Source organism: Alexandromys fortis, unplaced genomic scaffold, assembly GCF_014885135.2.
Source record: "Alexandromys fortis isolate MF-2015 unplaced genomic scaffold, M_Fortis_MF-2015_v1.1 scaffold_75, whole genome shotgun sequence".
Lineage (NCBI taxonomy): Eukaryota > Metazoa > Chordata > Mammalia > Rodentia > Cricetidae > Alexandromys > Alexandromys fortis.
In genome coordinates this window covers 4890564-4911222 of record NW_026067956.1, presented here as the reverse complement: position 1 = coordinate 4911222, position 20659 = coordinate 4890564, and the positions used below count along the sequence as shown (strand labels likewise).

The 20659-nt window shown below is 46.0% G+C and overlaps 1 protein-coding gene across 1 annotated transcript in view; it reads right to left on the bottom strand.

Annotated features, from left to right (window-relative positions):
* The window catches only part of Kpna3 (karyopherin subunit alpha 3), a 72524-nt gene extending 66835 nt beyond the window's left edge, over positions 1 to 5689 (bottom strand). Inside the window, exon 1 of the mRNA XM_050152227.1 lies at positions 5318 to 5689. Within this exon, the coding sequence (XP_050008184.1) occupies positions 5318 to 5386 (69 nt within the window). The 5' untranslated portion in view covers positions 5387 to 5689. The remainder of the gene's footprint in view (positions 1 to 5317) is intronic.
* Positions 5690 to 20659: the final 14970 nt, after the last annotated feature.

Genomic DNA, 20659 nt, shown 5'->3' with positions numbered 1-20659 from the left:
ACTTTACAGAAGTAAATTACAGCAAAATAGATTAAGTTTGCTCCAAAAGAAATTATTACTATCTTACAATAAGGGGCTGCCTGGAGAGCTGGCTCCCTGGTGAGAGCTTACTATTCTGGCTGAGAGTTCAGTTTCCAGCACCAATGGGAGGCAGCTACAAATATCTGTAACTCTTAACTCCAGGGCATTGAATGCCCTCTTACGGATTCTGAGGGTATCTGCACTTATGTGCACATAGCCATAAACACACACACGCACGCACGCACATGCATTTACAACATCTTTTTAAAGTTTTAATTTTTAAAAACGTAAAAAAAGCAGATCTTACAATACTGTCTTTCATCCCTAAATACAAAGTTTTAAAAATTATATTATCTAGTCCCTTTTCTCAAATAGTATGTATGAAACTTTACCTGCCAATCACATGACCAGCAACACTGCAGGGCATCTCAACAGAGCTCACATATTTTAAAACAGTATACATGTAGACTGGATTGTTGAACATCATGGCACTCTATTTCCTAAGAAACTCACTTAGGAAAGCACTAGAAAATAGCAAACAATAGTACAGAACACAGGCCAGTCAGCAAAGACTTTATGGGGACCTTCTGAAGGGTCCGTTCAATCTTATTGATTCTAGATGGAGGAGTCTGAGTAGTGAAGAGCTTACATGAGTAAACCCAACTCAAAGGACAGCCAGTGAGTTATAATAGAATTGCATGGACAAAGTCACAGAGAATGACTTACCAACAGAATGTCTACAGATAAAGAAACAATCTTGGAATTGCTAATTGAATTTGAAAATGAAAAATGTGTTTTATCCTTGGTACTAAATCTAAAGTATAATTGTTTGAGTGTTTGCTAACCCAAGAATATGGGTTATCATTTCCTTGATAAAACAATCTCGCTTTTAATAAGAACAAAACCTTACAAGAGGAAAAAAAGGCAAAGAAATTCAATGATAAATTGTGTGTGATTAGCAAGGTTTTAAAGGGCCAAAATAAAAATGCTATGATATGGTTCTTCAGGCGTGCTCACTCACGGCAAGCTGTACTTTCCATCAGTGGAGGAGAGCACGCTGAGCAAAACTTCCTTCTGATTCAGAGTCGCACTGCTCTGACAGCATACAGGATGGCCATGGCCAAACAATAATTCATATTAACTCTTAACATCATAAATACTCATTAAGTATTAAGGTTTCTGTCTTAGTTACTGTTCTGTTGCTATGAGGAGAGTTCATGAGCTAAGTAATTTACAAAAGAAAGCTTTTTTTTTGGGGGGGGGATTTTTTCGAGACAGTTCTCTGTAGTTTTTGGTGTCTGTCCTGGAACTAGTTCTTGTAGACCAGGCTGGCCTCGAACTCACAGAGATCGCCTGCCTCTGAGTGCTGGGATTAAAGGCGTGCACCACCACCGCCCAGCAAAGCATCAGTTTCTTAACTTATTATTAATTATTGATAAAAATGTCATACCCATGCCATCCAGACAGCTCAGTGAGTAAAGAAGCTTGCCACCAAGCCTGGCAACCTAAGTTTAATCCCTACCCACCCATGGAAGAAAAGAATAAACTCCTTTAAGCTGTCCTCTGACTTCCAGAAGTATGCTATGGGCACATGCACCAAAGAAAATAAATAAATAAAAATAAAAAAAATTCCAATGCAAAAACAGAAGTCATCTCCTTGAGGAGTGCATAAATAAGACAAGGATAACATGGGTTCCAGTTCCCTTCATGTTATGTTTTAGAAGAACTCACGCCGTTGGTGGTGGCAGCTCACGCCTTTAATCCCAGCACTTGGGAAGCAGAGGCAGGCGGATCTCTGTTAGTTCAAGGCCAGCCTGGTCTACAAGAGCTAGTTCTAGGACAGGCTCCAAAGCCACAGAGAAACCCTGTCTCAAAAAAAAAAAAAAAAGAGAACTCACTAAGCAGAATATGTCTGTTTTACACACCTTTCTATATTTGAAAAGAAAAAACAACTTTCTTTAAAAAAAAAAAAGCTTTAGAGTCAATGCTTTATATGAAAATGTTTAGTACTGAGATCCAAATTCAGACCTGTTTCCTCTTCAACGTCTGTCTAGGTTGGCTGTAAAATATGACTCCCTTACCCAAGCTTCAGGTTACTAAAAGTTCCCTACCTCCACCTGTGCACTCAGGCCCAATTATCCTCTTCTGTGAACTCCATACGAATAAGAATGAGGAAGAGGAGAAAGAGCAAGAAGGAGGAGAAAAAGCTGAGGAGGATCATCCAGACCTCATTTCTGGAAAATCTCTCCTCACAGACAAGCTCACAACCCTCTTCCACCAGACCAACTCTACACATTGCTCTCGATATTTTTTCCACTGCTCTCATCTCGACGCCATCTCTGTCTCTGCGCTGAATAGGTTTCTGAGATCTTCCTACTAAGGAAAACCTTACAAGGGACACACCTGGCATGTGTATTCTCGGACCAACAGAGGCCATATAGAAGTCTCAGGTTCACCCCCTAATGTCATCACACCTCTTTCTCACCTGGGACTTTATTCACTCATTCCTCATCTGCTCATCTCAAGATTGATACAATATCTGGTATTTTGTCTCTCCAAAGCCCTCTTGGCAGAATGTCTGTAAGACCTCCCTACAAACCCTCTGTCTACTCACTCACAATCCCTGCACAACTGCCTTATTTTCCTTATTTACCAGCTGAATGCATAAACTGGAGATGGCTCAGTGGTTAAGAGCATTGCCCGCTCTTCCAAAGATCCTGAGTTCAATTCCCAGCAACCACATGGTGACTCACAACCATCTGTAATGAGGTCTGGTGCCCTCTTCTGGCCTTCAGGCATACACACAGAAAGAATATCGTATACATAATAAATAAATATAAAAAAAATAAACTGGGACTTTTCAATTAGTACTTCTAAAATTCCAAAGGCCTCCTACCTTCTCCTGCCTTCCCCTTCCATAGTTAACCCCTTCTGCTTCATTCATTCACTTATTTTTTGAGGTAGGGTGTCCAGTAGCCAAGGATGACCTTGAACTCCTAACTTCGTGCCTCCTGGTCCCAAGTGCTGGGATTACAGAGATTGCACCCAGACTTCTCCAACTCTTCAGGATCAGTTCATTCCCATTATTAAGAATCAACCAGACCTCATCACTGTTTAGAAGCCAACTTCCCTGACCCAGTATAGGGTTTTCTCACAAACTGACTGTAAGCTCAGGGCACAGGCAGAATCTTAGGTCTTTTTGTATGAGCAGGCCAAGCATTATAGGCACCTATCAGTCATCTAGCAAATGAATGCTCAGACATGACCAGCGCATTACATAAATGCTGACATTCTGTGTCAAAGTACTTTTTTCTCTAGTAAAGTAAGGACAATGCCACACCTAACTCATAAGGATTAAATGGGGTAGCGAGCTCTTAGTAAAGCACAGTGTCTAACACAGAGAACTACCATTTGAATGCCTGCTATCTCATGTCTTAGTTTTACTAACATATCCTTGGATGTGTAATGTGAGCAAAGTCAGGCAGAATGGCTAGGAAACTCTCCTGTCTTCCTCATGCATCCACAAGCCACTGGTTACCTTCTGATGAGCAGTAGCTATATGCTATGGAGCTACCCCATGCAAAAGGCCTTACTAGGTATCTCACTAAACAAACTAGAAGTAAATTATGACAAAAATTTACACCAACATCCAGAAGAGAAAAGAATGAACACACAATACGAGCATCCACACAAACTATGCAGGTTTTGCTTACAGTAATAAAAGGCAGCTTCAAGAAAAATCACCGGTGGGACTGGGTGTGGTGGCCCAAGCCTGAAATCCCAGCAATTGGGGAGCCTGAGGCAGGATTATTTTTGTATGCTTGACCAGCCTGCCCTGCAATGAGGCCCTGTCTCAAAAAGAAAACAAACAAACAAATAACAAAAAAGGCCAGAGAAATTACTGGTGGAAAAAGATCAAAACTGTCTTATTTAAAAAAAAGAAAGAGAGACTGATGGCTGTTCCAGTTGCTAGGTTTCACTTTTGTTTGGAAGTAGTTCTTAAAAAGGAAACTTAAATGTGATCAGGACAGAGAGATAGATGCAGTCTCACTCAAATGGGAATTCCATAAGATATTCCCCCAGGTTTTTCCCAATTCATACTTAACTCTGTGGCTCTGAGAACTGCCCCAGCTTCATCTGCTTCTCCACTAAATCAAACCCTGTTATTTACTAGCCTCTTACCAAAAATTACAGGACTATACAAATCATATTACCTACTATTAGAATAGAGAAGAGGGTACGGGCTTAAAACTATTCCCCCCATCAAATCAAGAGGTCGAGTCCCAGTGAAGTTTGTGCTATTACACTTCACTGGTTTCAGTAGGAGCAGAGAGACCTCTAGCGCTACCTCAATAAGCGGAGTTTGCAAATAGTATCAGCTAATGTCACCTTAATGAGACAATGGCAACATGCTGAGTAGCAGCTAACTGAGTGACCACAATGAATGTTTACAGTTTTGCAACCACTTGGAAAATCTACCAGCCTGGTAGCATGTGGTATACACAAGGACGTAGGAATCGATGTGTCCAATTCATTTCGGCAAAACGGGTCAAAGAAATTATTTCCCTACGAGTCACGCTCCCACTCCAAGAGCTTTAAAAAAAAGAAAAAAAGAAAAAAAAAAAGAACCCCAGATCAGAGGGGTCTGCATAACCTCCTTCTCAAAGCTTCAACACAATGGATGGGTAAACTATTGTCCACCTTTAGCTCGCTCCAAATGCCAGCAGTCACAGGAGTATGAGCTGCAACAGCTCGGGAAGACTGATCCAAAGGACAGCACTGGAATATAAGAAAATGGTCTTGGCGCATCCTACCCTCCCCCATCCACCACCCTCAAACAAGTCAGTTACCCGGCTGGTCCCCACCCCCCTCTGAGGGCTGCCACCGCCCGCCTGGGCCCGGCTCGCACAAGGTAGGCGCTGGGACGGAGGCTCCATGTGCGGCAGCGCGGGAGGCTGCACCGGCTGCGGACGCGAGCGGCGGCCGGGCCCCGGCGGTGCGGTCGGCACGCGGGGCGGCAGCATCCCGGTCCGTCCTCCCGCGCGGCCCGCGGACCCCGCCTCGGCTCCACATCCCTTCCCCTCCGACAGCAGGCCGCGCCCGCGCGGCGGCGCCGAGCGCCCAGCGGTCCCCGGTGTCCGCGCTGGCCGCTCAGAAGGCGGCTGCAGCCCGGGCCGCGGCGCCCCGAGGCGGCGGCCAACTCCGACTGACCGCCAGCCGGCGAGAGCCAGCGGCCACGGGCCCCTGCCCCTCCCCTCCCGGCCGCCCGGCCCGGCCAGACGCGGAGCACACTCGCCTCCACATCGCGGCCCTTGTTCTTGAAGCTCTTGATGCGGTGGTTCTCCAAGCCGGGGTTCTCGGCCATGGCTGCGCGCGGCTCCGGCGGCGGCTGCTCCTGCGGCGGCGACGGCGGCGAGTCGAGCGGGAGGGGACGGAGGGGGAGGAGCGCGCGCTCCGTGACGCCCGGAGCGCGAGGTAGCCGCGGCGCGGGGGCGGTGCTGAGGAGCGGCGCGCGCCGGGAAAGGCCGGGGCGCTGGCCTGCTGGCTGTCGCGGTGACCCTGCCCTCACCCCACCATAGGGCCTCCCCACCGCCGCTAGTCATGTGCTAGAAATGGAGCCCGACCTAGCAGCTTTTACCGCCACCCCTGACGTGGGGCAGCGGGCGGGAACTACAATTCCCAGTATGCCCGGCGCCGGTCTGAGCCACGCCGGGAGAGGACGAGGAGCATGCCGGGAGGGCTGTGCGCGCGCTTTCGGCGCGGCGATCTCCGAGCGCGGGCTCGAAGCCCCACCTCTGGGCGGAGTGATGGGCGGGGCTTCCCCGGCGATGGCACCTTGCGGCCTATCGGGAGCGAGAGGCGGGGCTCCCGGGGGCGCACCTTGCTCCCTACCGCTTGGAAAATTAGAAAAAGAACGGCCACGCGTGTTCTGCGCTTTTGGCTTCTTTGGGGTCTCCTCAAATAGCAGCCACCCCCAAACCCTTTTCTCTTGCTCTGCCTCGGTTTTATAAATAGCATGTCTGTTTCCACTCCCCAAGATACATGACAGTGTGATGTGTGTGTTTATGCTTGAGTTACCTTGCTCGCAACGTTAAGAAGCTCAACAAAGCAACAGACTTTGTTGGTCTCAAGAATCTGTCAGATCAAAGCCGGGCGGTGGTGGCGCCGCCTTTATGCACTCGGGAGGCAGAAACAAGCGGAGCTCTGTGAGTTCGAGGCCAGCCTGGTCTACAAGAGCTAGTTTCAGAACAGGATCCAAAGCCACAGAGAAACCCTGTCTCAAAAAAGAAAAAAGAAAAAAAGAATCTGTCAGACCAACACAGTAAGTTCTCTCAAGAAGAAGAAAAAACCAGAGTTCTAGCATGCCCTGATTTCTCCCAAACATCCTTGTGCAACCTCCACTTTGGCAGCCCTACCTTCCTGTGTCTCCACACCTCGCAGTCCACCTTAACACATAATCTAGCCTTCCGGCTATAATCAGGCTCTGTGGCAGCAGACTCCAGCTCGCCTTCTCCCTTTAGCGTCATGGAAGAAATAACAGAGAGAAATTTGGAACAATAACAGCTTTTTTTTTCAGCAGGTGGACCTTGTTTATGTATTAGAATATTACATTTCAGAATCTTCTGCAGATGTCAGCCCGGATGCAGTGTGATCGAAATGAGCCGGGTCAGTTTGGTAGAAATATACCATAAAGAATTCAGTTAAGATAATCTTCAAAAGAAAAGAGACCTGAAAGAACCTGAGGGCCAAGAGTTAGGAACTGAAAGGCCTCAGTGGTCAAGCTGTCACCCGCATTTGTTTTGTGAGTGGCCAGTTGTGTGGCCAGTTGGTGACTACAAACCCATGTAAAGATTTTACACCATCTTTGCCCTGTTGGAGTGTGATCTACTGATGCCAGAAGTGCTTTCTCAGGGAAAACAAAAAACTGTTCTCTTTTTTTCTCTATTTTATTTTTTTAAAACTATTTTAACTGTACTCTCCTCTTTTTCTTTCTTTTTTAAAAATGAATTAATTGAAATTTTTCACTGGTCTTCTTTGATCCTGGTCAGATCACTCATTTGAAGGAGACAAACAACAAAACAAAAGAAAGAAAGGGGGGGGGGAACACTTACCTGTGGTTAGCATTACGATAACAGCTCAGTCTTCAGTAGTGGAACTTTTTTGTTTGCCACTCTCGATCGACTGGAAGGAAAACGTACACCATAGCGCAGTTTCCTTTATCATTTGCCAGGAATTCCCTTGTGAGGGCTTTATCTCCTCTGCCACCTCTCTTTACCTAGGACACATTTAGTGAGTGCTTCCCCAGTGTCAGACAGAGCACTAAGGCTAGAATCCCCTGGTAATAGAGCCACGTGTTTACAGCCTCCAACCGACTTCTTCTTTGCCAGAAAAGAAAGATGCTAAAACAGCAATGAGCCCCGTGGTGTGGTAGGCATTGGGAAAGCAGCCCAAGGCCCACGAAAGATTCCCTTTCTCACATGCTCCTGATGTTTGCGGGTCTCGAAGCAAGATAGCAAGTGAATGCCATGTTTACGTGCTTAAAAGCTATGAAACAATCTAACAGACTTAAATAAAAATGTGACTTCAGAAACTGACAAATAAGCCCCTTATAATGACCTAAAAGTCTGGGCTTGAATTTACGTTTCCTGATTTACGATTCTGTTTCAGAATGCTGCTGGAAGCTGGGCAGTGGTGGCACATGCCTTTAATCCCAGCACTTGGGAGGCAGAGGCAGGCGGATCTCTGTGAGTTCGAGACCAGCCTGGTCTACAGAGCTACTTCCAGGACAGGCTCCAAAACCACAGAGAAACCCTGTCTCGAAAAAAAAAAAAAAAAAAAAAAAAGGAATGCCGCTGGAGTAGACCTGGATGCTGACCAAGTCAGCAGCCCAAGAACAGTGTTTCCTGTGGGCATTTTATCTTGTCAACTAGCCTGGACTTAGTGTCACCCAGGAAGCTGGTGAGGCACACCTCTGAGTGTGTCTACGTGGGCTTACCCAGAGAGACTCAGAACTGAGGATGGGATTGACTATTTGAGCACAGAACCCTAGTGCCCTGGTGAACCAAAGATTACGCTAGTGCCATAGAATTCCTTTGCCCAGGGGGAGGGCTGCCACCAAACGTCACAGAAAAGCAAATTCCAAAGCAGGATCCCTCCTGGCTGAGGTTTAACTTGCTCGTTTTCACTTTTTGGCATTGCCCTGGTGACTTCAGCATCCACACATTATGTACCCTGGTTCCAGTGTCTCTCAGCATCCTTAACTTCATCAGATTTTTGCCTCATCTAGCCCCCAGCGGGTCTGGAGTCCTTCAACTCTGGAGAATAACCACCTCCAAGGCCTCAGATGTGGGGCTTCTCGCTGTGAATGACCCTTTTCTCCCCTACCTCTCAGTGACCCGATACTGCTCCTGACGATGTTTCTTTACATTGTATTTGTTTTCTTAGCTTGTTTTGAGTATGAAAATCAAGACAGGATGCTTGACTAGCCTCACTATGCACACACTCCTCTCCTCTGTACTACGTGAGGGAACGGGGACCTCCCAGGTGGGGAGGCGCTACCTAAGGACGGAAGGAACGGTGCACGCAGTGAGTCTGCATACACTTGCTCTGTTCTTCCACACACTGTCCTGGGCTGTCAGTATCGCCCACATATTGGTCATCTTGGATTGAATGGACAAATAACATTTTTCTGAAGAAATTTTGCCAACCTAACATCTAGCTTTGAGGCTCTCCCTTTAAAGTATGCAGGTTAAGTGGTTTGACATGGATAAAATGTGACTTCTTCCTCCAGCTGCTCCGCCCTCTCCTCCCTCTTTGCTCAGATGTGCCTCCCCAGGCAAAGACATGTTCTCTGCAGTACACGATGGCAGCTAGTACCCGGCTATGGCTAGCTACATTTCAATTAATTAAAATTAAATTAGCTCCTCCAAGATACTAGTTTCATTTCAAGTGTTCACTAGCCTCCATATTATGCCCGCAGTATTGGGCAGCGGAGCAGTCTATAGACGCCCTAGAAAGAACACAGGTATAGGGACAGAAAGAACCTCATCTTTTCTGTCCCCACTTCATGTTTTCTTAGACTCTCAACAATGGACACACTTTCAAAATTTCAATCAAGCTATGAAATAGAAATGCAAATACTTGTGAAGTGTTTGGCATAACGCCCAATGCATTTTAACTGCTTAATAAATTATAAATGAATAAAGGTCAGAAATTCGAACTTTTTCAGGAACCCCCTAAACAACATAGGTTATTGCCACTGCTCCCGGTTGCCCCCGGAAGTAAATGATTATTAGACCCTATTGCTGAAGGCACAGCATGCTGTTTATGGGACATAGAAAAATCAAGCTGGGACTGACCTGAACACTTCGTCCCCACTGGCTAGCCTTCATGGTGCCAGACGGTGCTACACAGGTAAACAGGAGAGAGAAAACAGCAGTAGTCTTACCCCCGGTGACCTCTGCACTGTACAGCGCCAACCTGCCAGACAAGATGTGCTGGTTGGAGGAATAGTGAGTGGCATGGCCGTTATGTTAGGGGTAGCTCACCAACCACCTTTGATTGAATTTGAGGTCTGTTCCACGGGAAAGAATTCTTGCCTGGTACTGTAAGTCTAGTCAAAAGCCCTAGAGGGGAACCTACTGCTGTTGTCTTTCTAAATAGACCTGTTGTCAAACTGCCTTCCAGATGTTGGTGTGTGTACGCATAGATTAGTGGCTGCTCCCAGCCTTGGCCAGAGAAGCTCCTCTCCAGCGAGCAGCAGGTAAGCGAAGCAAAGACTCGTAACTAGTCAAAGTGCTAAGAAAAAGTGACGGCGGAGCGCTCATCCCTACCTGGGACATTGACAACAAAGGGACAGAATGTGTGACAGAAGTTGTGTGATGTGCTGTGTTCTGGCCATAACACGGCCGTCACACCCTTGAGCTCACTGCCGCGAGGGTCACCTGCACAAGCAAGCCAGCATCAAAGGGAAGCACGGTTGGATTAAAAGGGGCTTTCTAAGACAGAGAGAGAAGAAAGAAGAGAGGGAGAGAGAGAATACATGAAGTAGGGTGAGGGACATGTTGTGGGGTGACTACAGGGACTACGAGGGAAGAGTTGGAGGTTGCTGTGATAAAGATTCATTGTTTATGTTTCAAATTGTTAAAGAACAAATAAAAAGTAGTCTATTTAAAACTTTTGAGATCGGGCGGTGGTGGCACAGGCCTTTAATCCCAGCACTCGGGGTAGAGGGAGGAGGATCTCTGAGTTCAAGGCCAGCTTGGTCTACAGAGCTAGTTCCAGGACAAGTTCCAAAGCTACACAGAGAAACCCTGTCTTGGAAAAACTACAAAAACAAAACAACAAACCAGTAAAACTTTTGAGATTCAACTTAGACCTGAACTTTACCATTAGATCCTCAGTGCTCAGCAAACTGCTGGACACCCCCCCCCCCCCCCCATCAAACCACATTTAAAATACCGTACAAACTAGACACGGTCATTCGTGCCTGTGATCACAGCACTCTGATGGGGAGGCAGAAGGATCATGAGCTTGGAGCCAGGCTACCCTACAGTGCAAGACTGCTTTTAAAACAATTAATGAGTTGACTAATAAAATGGTAATAGAGAATATCTGCATGGTTTTGTTTCTTCCTTCTATCGAATAAAAAAATTGTCTCAGAGGAACCAGATCTCGAGCTTAAGCCCATTAATTGACCCAGAAGATTCTTGATTCCCAAATCATTCCTGACATTTAATTCTGGAACATGTTTAGCAAATGTCTGTACTCGCACAAGAGGAAATCTGTCAGCTGTCTGGGTTTGAATTTCAGAGCACGGAGGCAAAACTCATGCCGCCACCCCCCAGTTTCTCTTGGAAGTGAAACCCAAATAAGTTATACCCCACTTTATCCATTCCTTTGGATCAGTATCAAAAACTGAGAGGGAGGAGCGCGAGCATTGTGGCCCAACTGCTCACAGAGCAGCCCCGGCAGAAGGGCACGCTCTGATTAGGAATGCCGGCAGCCAGTGCCAAAAGAAGTCCAGATCCTCTCAGCCACTCTTGGAATAGCCCCAACCTCCAACACACAAACAGGGAAAGTGCTGACTGACCTATGGCTCCTTGCATGAAGCTCATAGAACCACTAACATCACACTTAGGCAGTCTGCCATCCTCCAAGTGAAGGCTCTGCTTCTGTTTCTGTGTCGTTGTGTTCAAGATGGCTACAGGAGGATTTCCTCCCCAAAACCAGGACACAAAATCCTTGTGGTAGAAAGACCAAAAGAGCAGCAGCAGATGGACACATACCAACCAGGTGAGTTTTTATTGCCAACTTGCCACCACCTAGGCTCACCTGAGAATACCTCAATCAAAGAGATGCCTCCCTAGTGCTGGGATTAAAGTTGTGTGCCACCATACTGAGCTTGGAGGATTTTCGTACAGCAACAAAGACCGGACCAAGACATGCACACATAAAGAGGGTGTTTTAGTAAGGGATACTATTGCTGTGATGAAACACCATGAGCACAGCAAGTTAGGGTGGAAAGGGTTTATTCGACTGGGCTTCCACATTGTAGTCTGTCACTGAAGGAAGTCAGGACAGGAACTCAAACAGGGTAGGAACTCGGAGGCAGGAGCTGATGCAGAAGCCATGGAGGGGTGCTGCTTACTGGCTTGCTTCTGGCTTGCGCAGCCTGCTTTCTATAAGAAACCCAGTACCACCAGCCCAAGGATGGCACCACCCACAATGGGCTGTACACTTTCCCATCAATCACTAATAAAGAAAAGGCCATACAGCCAGATTTTATGGGGGCGTTTTCTCAATTAAGGTTCCCTTCTTTCAGATAATTCTAGCTTGTGTCAAATTGATATAAAACTAGCCAGCACAGAAAGAAAGAAACAGAGGCAGACAGAAAACTCACTATGTAGATACCCATCATATTTACATGCAACTGTACCATTTAACACAGCTTCCTTCTTCTGATCACGGGTGATAGTTGGCACCAGTCTGGGATCTGGACCCAGGCCTTTCCTAGCCAGAGTTCAGGCATCCACGCTTCAGTGGTCAGAGTTCTGTGGAGCCTATTCTAACTCTAGACTTACCTTCCATTCTAGTAGCAGAGACCCGCCCTCAGGCCCTATCCTTCCAGACACCGCCCACTCTCCTGCTAAGGCGGCTGTCAGTATCTGTTCATCCCCATTTCCTTAAGCCTGGATGGCAATCTTCCCTTGGCAGCCAGCCCCTGCGTCTGGCTCATCGTGTTCAGCCCCACCATGAGCATTCCGCTTCTTTTCCAGCTGTGGATCGGAAGCTAAGGCCGTGGTGATGGGACAGGGCCATAGCTACTTCCTGCCTATTTACCTCAAAGTGCCATCATTCTCGGGTACCCTCTTCCCATCAGGCACCAGGCTTGGTTAATGTCAGACCTTGCAGTCCCCCAAACAATTCATGAGCCCCCCAAATTTATTAAGCATGTTAGTTACCCTCCTCATCACTGTGGCCAAAATGCCTGACTCTGACAACGGAGTTGGAAGAATTGTTTGGCTCAGAGTGTCCAAGGACTCAGTCCATGACCACTTGACTGCATGTTCTTGGGTATAACATCATGGCATTGGTGTACAGTAGCAAGGGTTCTCACTTAGAGACAGAAAATAGAAAAAGGTAGGAAGGAAGAAAGGAAGGAAGGAAGGAAGGAAGGAAGGAAGGAAGGAAGGAAGGAAGAGAAGAAAGAGAGAGAGAGAGAGAGAGAGAGAGAGAGAGAGAGAGAGAGAGAAAGAAAGAAAGAAAGAAAGAAAGAAAGAAAGAAAGAAAGAAAGAAAGGTACAAGAAGGTGACAGGACAAGATACAGCCCCAGAGACACGCTTCCTCTGACCCCTAGAATCTCTTCCTTTTTACTACCTCTCATTAATACCATCATACGCTAAACTCATCAATGGATAATTTCAGTCATTATGTCAGAACTAATTGGCTCTGGAAACACACACACAAACATACACACAAACACACACACTCTCTCACACACTTATATACACAATTACACACTTGCACTTCTATACATTCACAAAGACACTCACACTGACACATTCATACTCATGCACTCTCACACACTTGTGTACACATTCACACACTCATACACACATGCACACACACACATATATATACATACACACACATATACACAGTCACACTCATGCATTCGCATACTCATACACACTCAAAAACTTTGAAGGAAAGGGTTTATCTCTGCTAACAGCTCTCAGGATCTAGTCTACCATCAAAGGAAGTCAGGGCAGGAACTCAAGGCAGGAATCAGTGGGCAAGGTCCACTAACATCAGTCTTAAAACAATGCCTCAGACTTGCCTATGGGCCAATTGATGGAGGTGATTCCACAGTCAAGACTTCTTCTTCTCAGATGACTGTAGCTTGAGTCAAATTGACAAAAAAAAAAAAAAAAAAAAAAATCAGTATACCATCTCCAGCCAGTTGGTTCTTATCCTTAGAGTTATCCCTCATAGTCACAAGAAGATTGCCACAGCTGTAAGAATCATGTCCACATATGCATACATATATCTACAGGTAGGAAGAGGAAGATGTCTCCTTATGCCCCCTCCTGACATCAGAAAGAAAAACTTTTCCCCAGAAACACTGTAAAAGTTGTACATATAAATTCATCAACTGGGGCTGACTTGTGTGCTCATACCATAATAATAATAATAAAGGCATGTTGCAGTTTTAGACTGGCCACAAGGATGAAAGTTGAAGAAATAATAGTCGCTGGAAAGCTAATAATATTAGACGCACTTGCATGATGTTACCAAAATATCTAATCACAGTTTCAGTGGGTTTAGTTGATCTTGACAGAGAAGCCATGGTGCGGCAGCCCAGTGCATAGCAGAGGGAGCCTGTGGCCAAAGCTCTTCACATATCTGTACAACAGGAAGCAGAGAGCAGGACAACATCCAGGGGTCTAAGTATAACCTTACTTCCCTGTTGTGGAATATTAGTTGAAGATTGTCACATTCATTTATACTGTGGAACATTTGTTTAATGATGCAAAGATGTGTTGCACATTCTTTGATGTGGCATTTGTTTAACTCTGTGAAACTGTGTTACCTTGCCTGTCTAAAACACCTGATTGGTCTAATAAAGAGCTGAATGGCCAATAGCAGGGAAGGAGAAAGGATAGGTGGGGCCGGCAGGCACAGAGAATAAGTAGGAGGAGAAATCTGGGGAGGAGAGACTGGGGACCGAGGGAAGGAGAGGAGGATGTCGGGGACCGGCCACCCAGCAACACAGCAAGCCACGTAGTGAGAAGTGAAGAAAGGTATACAGAAAGGTAAAAGTCCAGAGGCCAAAGACTGACGGGGCAATTTAAGTTAAGAAAAGCTAGTTAGAAACAAGCCAAGCTAAGGCCAGGCATTCATAAGAAAGACTCCATGTGATTATTTGGGAGCTGAATGGTGTATCCCCCAAAGACCAAAGAGTAAAAAAAATAGTCAACTACAGCACCTCGTAACAAATACCTGCCAACTAGGGACCACATCCTAGAATTTCCATAACTTCCCCAAGATAGTACCTCCATTCATTCAAAACACAAATATGAGCTGTCAGTTCAAAACACAAATATGCACATGGAGCAGCGGCACACCTCTATACTCTGCAAGGGAAAAAGCCCATATGTCAATCAGGAATGCTCTTTATTCTTTGGGAAGGCTTCATAGAGGCCATCCCTTCCTGCACTGCCTGTGGGATCAAAGCCGAGGATGTCAACGCTCCTTCCCAGGAGAAGTCCCAGAAGTGCCCTTACTGCATTTCCACACACGTACAGCCTGTGTTTGAGCTGTCAACTTGGCACAACCTAGAGTCACCTGGAAAGAGAGTCTTAAAGAGGAATTATCTAGATCAGGTTAGCCCATGGGCATGTCTAAGGAGAAATTGTCTTGACTGATAATTGACGTTGGAGGTCCAGCCCACTGTGGGTAGTAACATTCCCTAGACAAAGGTCCTGGACCTTATAAAAAGGATAAAGATAGCTGAAGGCAAACAAGAAAAGATGCTTTTATTCTAGCTGTGCTGTTGACTATGGATGTGCTGTGCCTGGGGGTTTAAGTTCCTGCCTTAATGCCTCCAAAATGATGGAGGCGTTATTGTGAGCCACATACGCCCTATGGGGTGGTTTGGGTGAGGTTGGCTCCCATAGGCTCCCATATCTGTATGTTTAGTCTACAATTGATAAGCTGTCTGGAAAGGATTATGAGCTGTGGCTTTGTTGGAGGAGTTATGTCACTAGGAGTGCCCTTGTTCAAAGGCCTACCCAGGCCTAGTCTGTCTGTCTGTCTGTCTGTCTGTCTGTCTCTCTCTCTCTCTCTCTCTCTCTCTCTCTCTCTCTCTCTCTGCCTGCTGCCAGTGAATGAGGATGTAGTTCTTGGCTACTTCTCAGCACCATGCAGCCTATGTGCCACCATGTTCCCCACCGTGATGATCATGTGCTTCCCAATATGGCAATCACAGCCCAACCCTCTGAAACTGTAACCAAGCTCCCAGTTCAACACTTTCTTTTATAAGAGTTGCTGAGTTCACAGTGTCTCTTCAAAGCAATAGAACAATGACCAAGGCAACCTTCTACCTTTATGTCGCTTTTTTGTAGTAACTGGATGTTTCTCTCACACCTACCAGTTCCCAAATAACCATTCTGGGGCTTAATATTAACTACAAACTGTTTGGCCGATGGCTCAGGCTTTTCACTGGCTAGCTCTATATATAAATTAACCCATTTCTAATAATCTGTGTATTGCCACATGCCCCGTGGTTTACCATTAATGCTCTGGTATCTTATTCCCTTGGCTACTGAGTCCACCTTCTTTCCCTCTGTATCTCTGTTTGGATTTCCCACCTGGTTCTATTCTGCCTGGCTATTGGTCAAATCAGCTTCTTTATTAACCAATGGTAATAAAACATAGTCACAGCATACAAAAGGGCATCCCATATCATCTAGTAGAGATTTTTTTTTTATCCTAGCTACAGAGAAGAACTAGAACAATCCATCAGGCTGAGAATTATCCCTGAACAGACACAAGGCCCATGTGTAAAGGTACTTGAAATGACTTCCTCAGTGTTCAGATACTGAGGAGGCCTGGCTATGGTGGTGCATGATTTTAATCCCGGCACTGGGAAAGAAAAGGCAAGTGCCTCTCTGTGAGTTGCGGCCAGCCTGATCTACATAGAGAGTTCCAGGCCAGCCAGAGCTATGTAGGTCCTGTCTTTAACAACAAACAAACAAACAAACTCTGAGCAGCTAGAAAGTGCTTGATGCCCAAGAATGAGGACCCAGAGTCGATCCCCCAAAGTCCACATTAAGAATGACGACAACAACAACAAAAAGCCTGGTGTAGTGATGCAGCTGTAATCCCAGAGCAGAGGACCCTGCGGCTTGACGGCCAGCTCTTCCAGTCGAATCAACAAGCTCCAAGTTCAATAAGGGGATCTGTCTCAAAAAATAAAGTGGAGAGTGATTTAGGAAGACCCCATATGTCAACATCTGGCCTCCGCATGTTCATGCACATATCTGCAAACACACACACAGTACTAAGTGATTTGGGAAGACCCTGTATGTCAACATCTGGATCCCACATGTTCATGCACACATCTGCAAACACACACACACGCGCGCAATACTAAGTTGTAGATAAGTACACAGGCTGCCTAGCTCAAATGACCCTGCTGTCAAAGAAAACTGAACAACCCTGTCCATGGCCCAAAGAGAAGAGAATGGGCAGAAACCCCACCAGAAAGGGGATACTTTCCTGACCTTGCGGAAACTAAAACTCATCCTCGGGTCTAAGGAGGAATGCAGTTTCTGTCCCTGGCTGTCTTGGAAAGCTAAAATAGATCAGCACTTTTAGCATTCAGCTGGGGACGCATGCCCATGTCTGAATGAATACGCACAAAATACCAAGTGCCGGTTACACAGCCATGTAGAACCCAGACCATGTTACTCTGCAGAAGACACCTGGGAACCACAGAAGGGGGTCCCAGGCCATGGAGCTGAATAAATTACCTTTGCTTCAGTGTGTGCAGTGCTATTATGGGCATGTGACCAGAGGATGTGGGCATGCTAGTGGGCAGAGGGACAAGAGGCTAGATATCAGGAAAGCCCCGCATTAGGTCATCTTAGGTTCGTGGACAGTGCAGTCACTCGGGATCAAAACAAGAACCTGAGTCATGAGGAAAGAGCTATGAGGAATTCAGAAGTTCCATCAAACAAGGCAGGCTAAGGGAAAAAGGAAGGGCTTTGGAAGGCCTCTCAAGGTGGTTTGCAGGGGGGGAAATAGACAGTTTTAAATGTCAGTTTCAGTATTTTTTTTTAATTTTGAGCCTGTTTTATGAAGCAATGGTTGTACGTGGCTTCATGTATGTTATCTCAGATAATATAATGGTTTAAATACATTATCCAATTTAAAGCGTCCATCAGCCATGTGAGCTAGAGGGTTCATTCTTTTCTATTTTAATTCTCCTTCTTCTCATTAGTATTAAATTGTGTGTGAGTGTGCTACCACACACCTATGGGAACACGCGCAGAGGCCAGAAGTATATATTAGGCATCTTCTTCCTCAAACTTATTTTGTTGTTATTTTTTTCCTTGTTTGTTTTCTAGATAAGGTCTCTCTACATAGCCCCAGCTAGCCTGGAAATCACTGCGTAGGCCAGGCTGACTTTGAACTCATAGAGAGCCACCTGCCTCTGCCTCCAGAGTATATGGTCCCACCATGCCCAGCCATGGCCTTATTTTTTGAACCAGGGAATCTGACTGAACCTGAAGTTGCCATTTGGGTGAGACTGCTTGATTAGCAAGTCCCAGGGGCTGTCCTGTCTCTGTTCCCCAAGGCTGGAGTCTCAATCATTAAGGCCACGGCACTTTTTATGTGAGTATTGAGGATCCGAATTCAAGTTCTCTAGCTTTTACAGGGAGGCTCCTATCCACTGAACCAACTCTTCCCCATAACTTTATTATTTTTTATTTTATTTTTCATGTGTTTGTGGGGGGGATTTGTGTGCCACAGTGCCAGTACCCATGTGGAGTCACAGGGCAGCTTTTGAGGGTCAGTTCTCTCCTTCCGTCTTGTGAATATGGGGATCAAACCAAGGCTCCATGGCACATGAGCAAGTGACTTTACCTACTGAGCCATCTTCCCAGTCCTTATTAGTTTGTAGATAAAATCTCACACAGCCCAGGCTGTTCTCAAGACCACTGCGTAGCAGAGGATGCCCTTGAAGTGCTGCTCCTCCCGCCACTGCCCCTCAAGCACTGAGATTTCAGGTATACACTGCCCTACCCGATGTATGCAATACTGCGGATGGAATCTAGGGATTGGTACAGGATAAGCAAACCCTCTACCAACTGAGATCCATTCTCAGCACCTTCCTTTTATTTCTAGGTCTCCCTCCACACATACATTTGTGCATATGTGTGTGGCACACGTATCCTTTGTGTGGTGTGTGGACATATGTAGAAGCCAGAAGTTGACATCGAGTAATGTCCTTGATTTCTCTCCACCTTAATATTGATTACTAATTTTACTTTCACATTTTGTAATCATTTTATAAGAATTCTGTGTGTATACAGTATGTTTGATCATATTCACCCCCAATTCCTTCTTCACCTTCCCTTAACCCACCTCCAAATCTATGTTCCCCTGCCAACTTCATGTCCTCTTTTTTTTTTTTTTTTTTTTTTTTTTTTTTTAGCCGTGTTCGGTTTGCAGAGTTCATTGGCACTTGGGTGCGGGGCCATCCACGGGAGCAGGGGCAACCTACTAATGGCCACAGTCCAAAAGAAAAATAACTCTACCTCCCACAGTGGCACAGTGGCAGCCAACCGCCAACAGCTCCTCAGCTCGGAGAGGAGCCCCACGAGCTTCTCCCCCACCCGTGGTTGGATTTTGACGCTTGATCGTGCGTGCGCAGATAGCCACAGCTGGAGAGAGCTCAAGAGTGCCACAGCCATATCCCCTCCAGAAGAGAGCACTTCAGAGCACGCCTCCCCACTTGACAGCTCGTGTGTTCTTTCTGTCCCCTCTTCTTTGATGTCCTCGGAGCCTCTGGAGGAAGGAAGGTTGACGTAAACATCCTATTTAGGGATGAGGACTCATCGTCATTTATTCTTAGCACTTTGACCGATTGCAGGTCTCTGAATTAACTGTGCTACTACAAAAGAGGCCTCTCTGACATACATTGAGAGCAGCACTAATTTACATATATACACTTAAAAGATAGCTTAGTGGCAGGAACATTTAACAGAGCAACAACAGTAGGTTCCCCCACCCTTGGAGCTATGCCCATCCAGCCATAGGCTTTGTTCTAAGTTCAAGGCACACATTTCATCCTGTAGAGCAGGCCTCATAGTCAAGCAGAAAGTGGTTGGTTACTCCTATGATAGTAATGTCGCTGTTGCCCCAACGGCAGATCTCACCCAGTAGGTTAGTACTGTGGTATGTAGGGTCCAGCTCTGGGTAAGATATTCATGGCTCTCCCACCCCCAGCAGACTGCATAACACCTTCTGGTGCCATGAAAGCTGGCCAGCAGATAAAATGTTTTCAGGGCAGTTCAGATTGGATTCTTTATGTCCAGGAACCAAAATGTGTCTCTAGCAATAGAGTCTTAGTATCTGCTGATGTCTCTCAATGAACCTTGAACCCATTGACTCAGCTAGGCTGGCTACCCAATGATCTGCAGGGATTCTCCCGTCTCTTCCTCTCAAGCGCCAAAGATGCAAATGTGTATTGCCATGCCTTGTTTTTAAGTATGTGCTGTGGCTCAAACTCAGGCTCACATACTAAAGCAGCGAGCATTGTAATGACTGGACTATCTCCCCAGCCCCGGGATGTAAGTTTTTAAGGTGTAGACTATAAAGATCTGAGAGGTTCAATAACTGTCTGGGGGTTCTCACCTCTTAACTGGCAAAGTCAGAACACAGACCAAAGTAACTTTTGGGAAATTCAGTCTCAAGAAACACATGCTTTTCTAGGAAAGGCCTTTAAAGATTATATCCAGGATCCAAAAGAAGACTGCTGCTTGTGGAAAACAGCACCAGCAACAACCGAAGTCAGGGATAGCTACAGAACTTACCCAGCATGCTGGAGCCCTGCATTAGACGTTCATCAAAATAGTAAAAACAACCAAAAAAAAATCAAATTTAAAAATCAACAAAAGCTAGTAGTAGAAAGAAGAACAGCTTTCCTAAAAATTCAGACCCAGCTAAAGGAATGTCTCCATGGTTTAGAACCTTCGCTGTGCCTGCAGAGGTTCGATTCCCAGCACCCAGGCAGCTCATAGAAATGCCAGTTCTCAGACTTGTGCTCACAGTCACATGATAGAGATTTCTCCACGCAGGATCCCCTGGGAAAATGATGCACAGCGAGCCTGGGACTCGTGCTGCTCGATCCAGCCCTGTCCCTGCCCTCTTCCCTCCCTCCACAGAGACAGTTCCAGGGTGCCTTGAAAATCAGACATGCCGGAAAGACATGCCGTGGATAGTAAAAGATTCACTTTAGATTGAAGCAATCTGTCTGTGTTTTAACGGGCTTTGACTTCATCTACTAATTTCTTTTCTCAAATTAGCTTTATTCATTCTTTAACTATTTCCTTTACTTTTTGA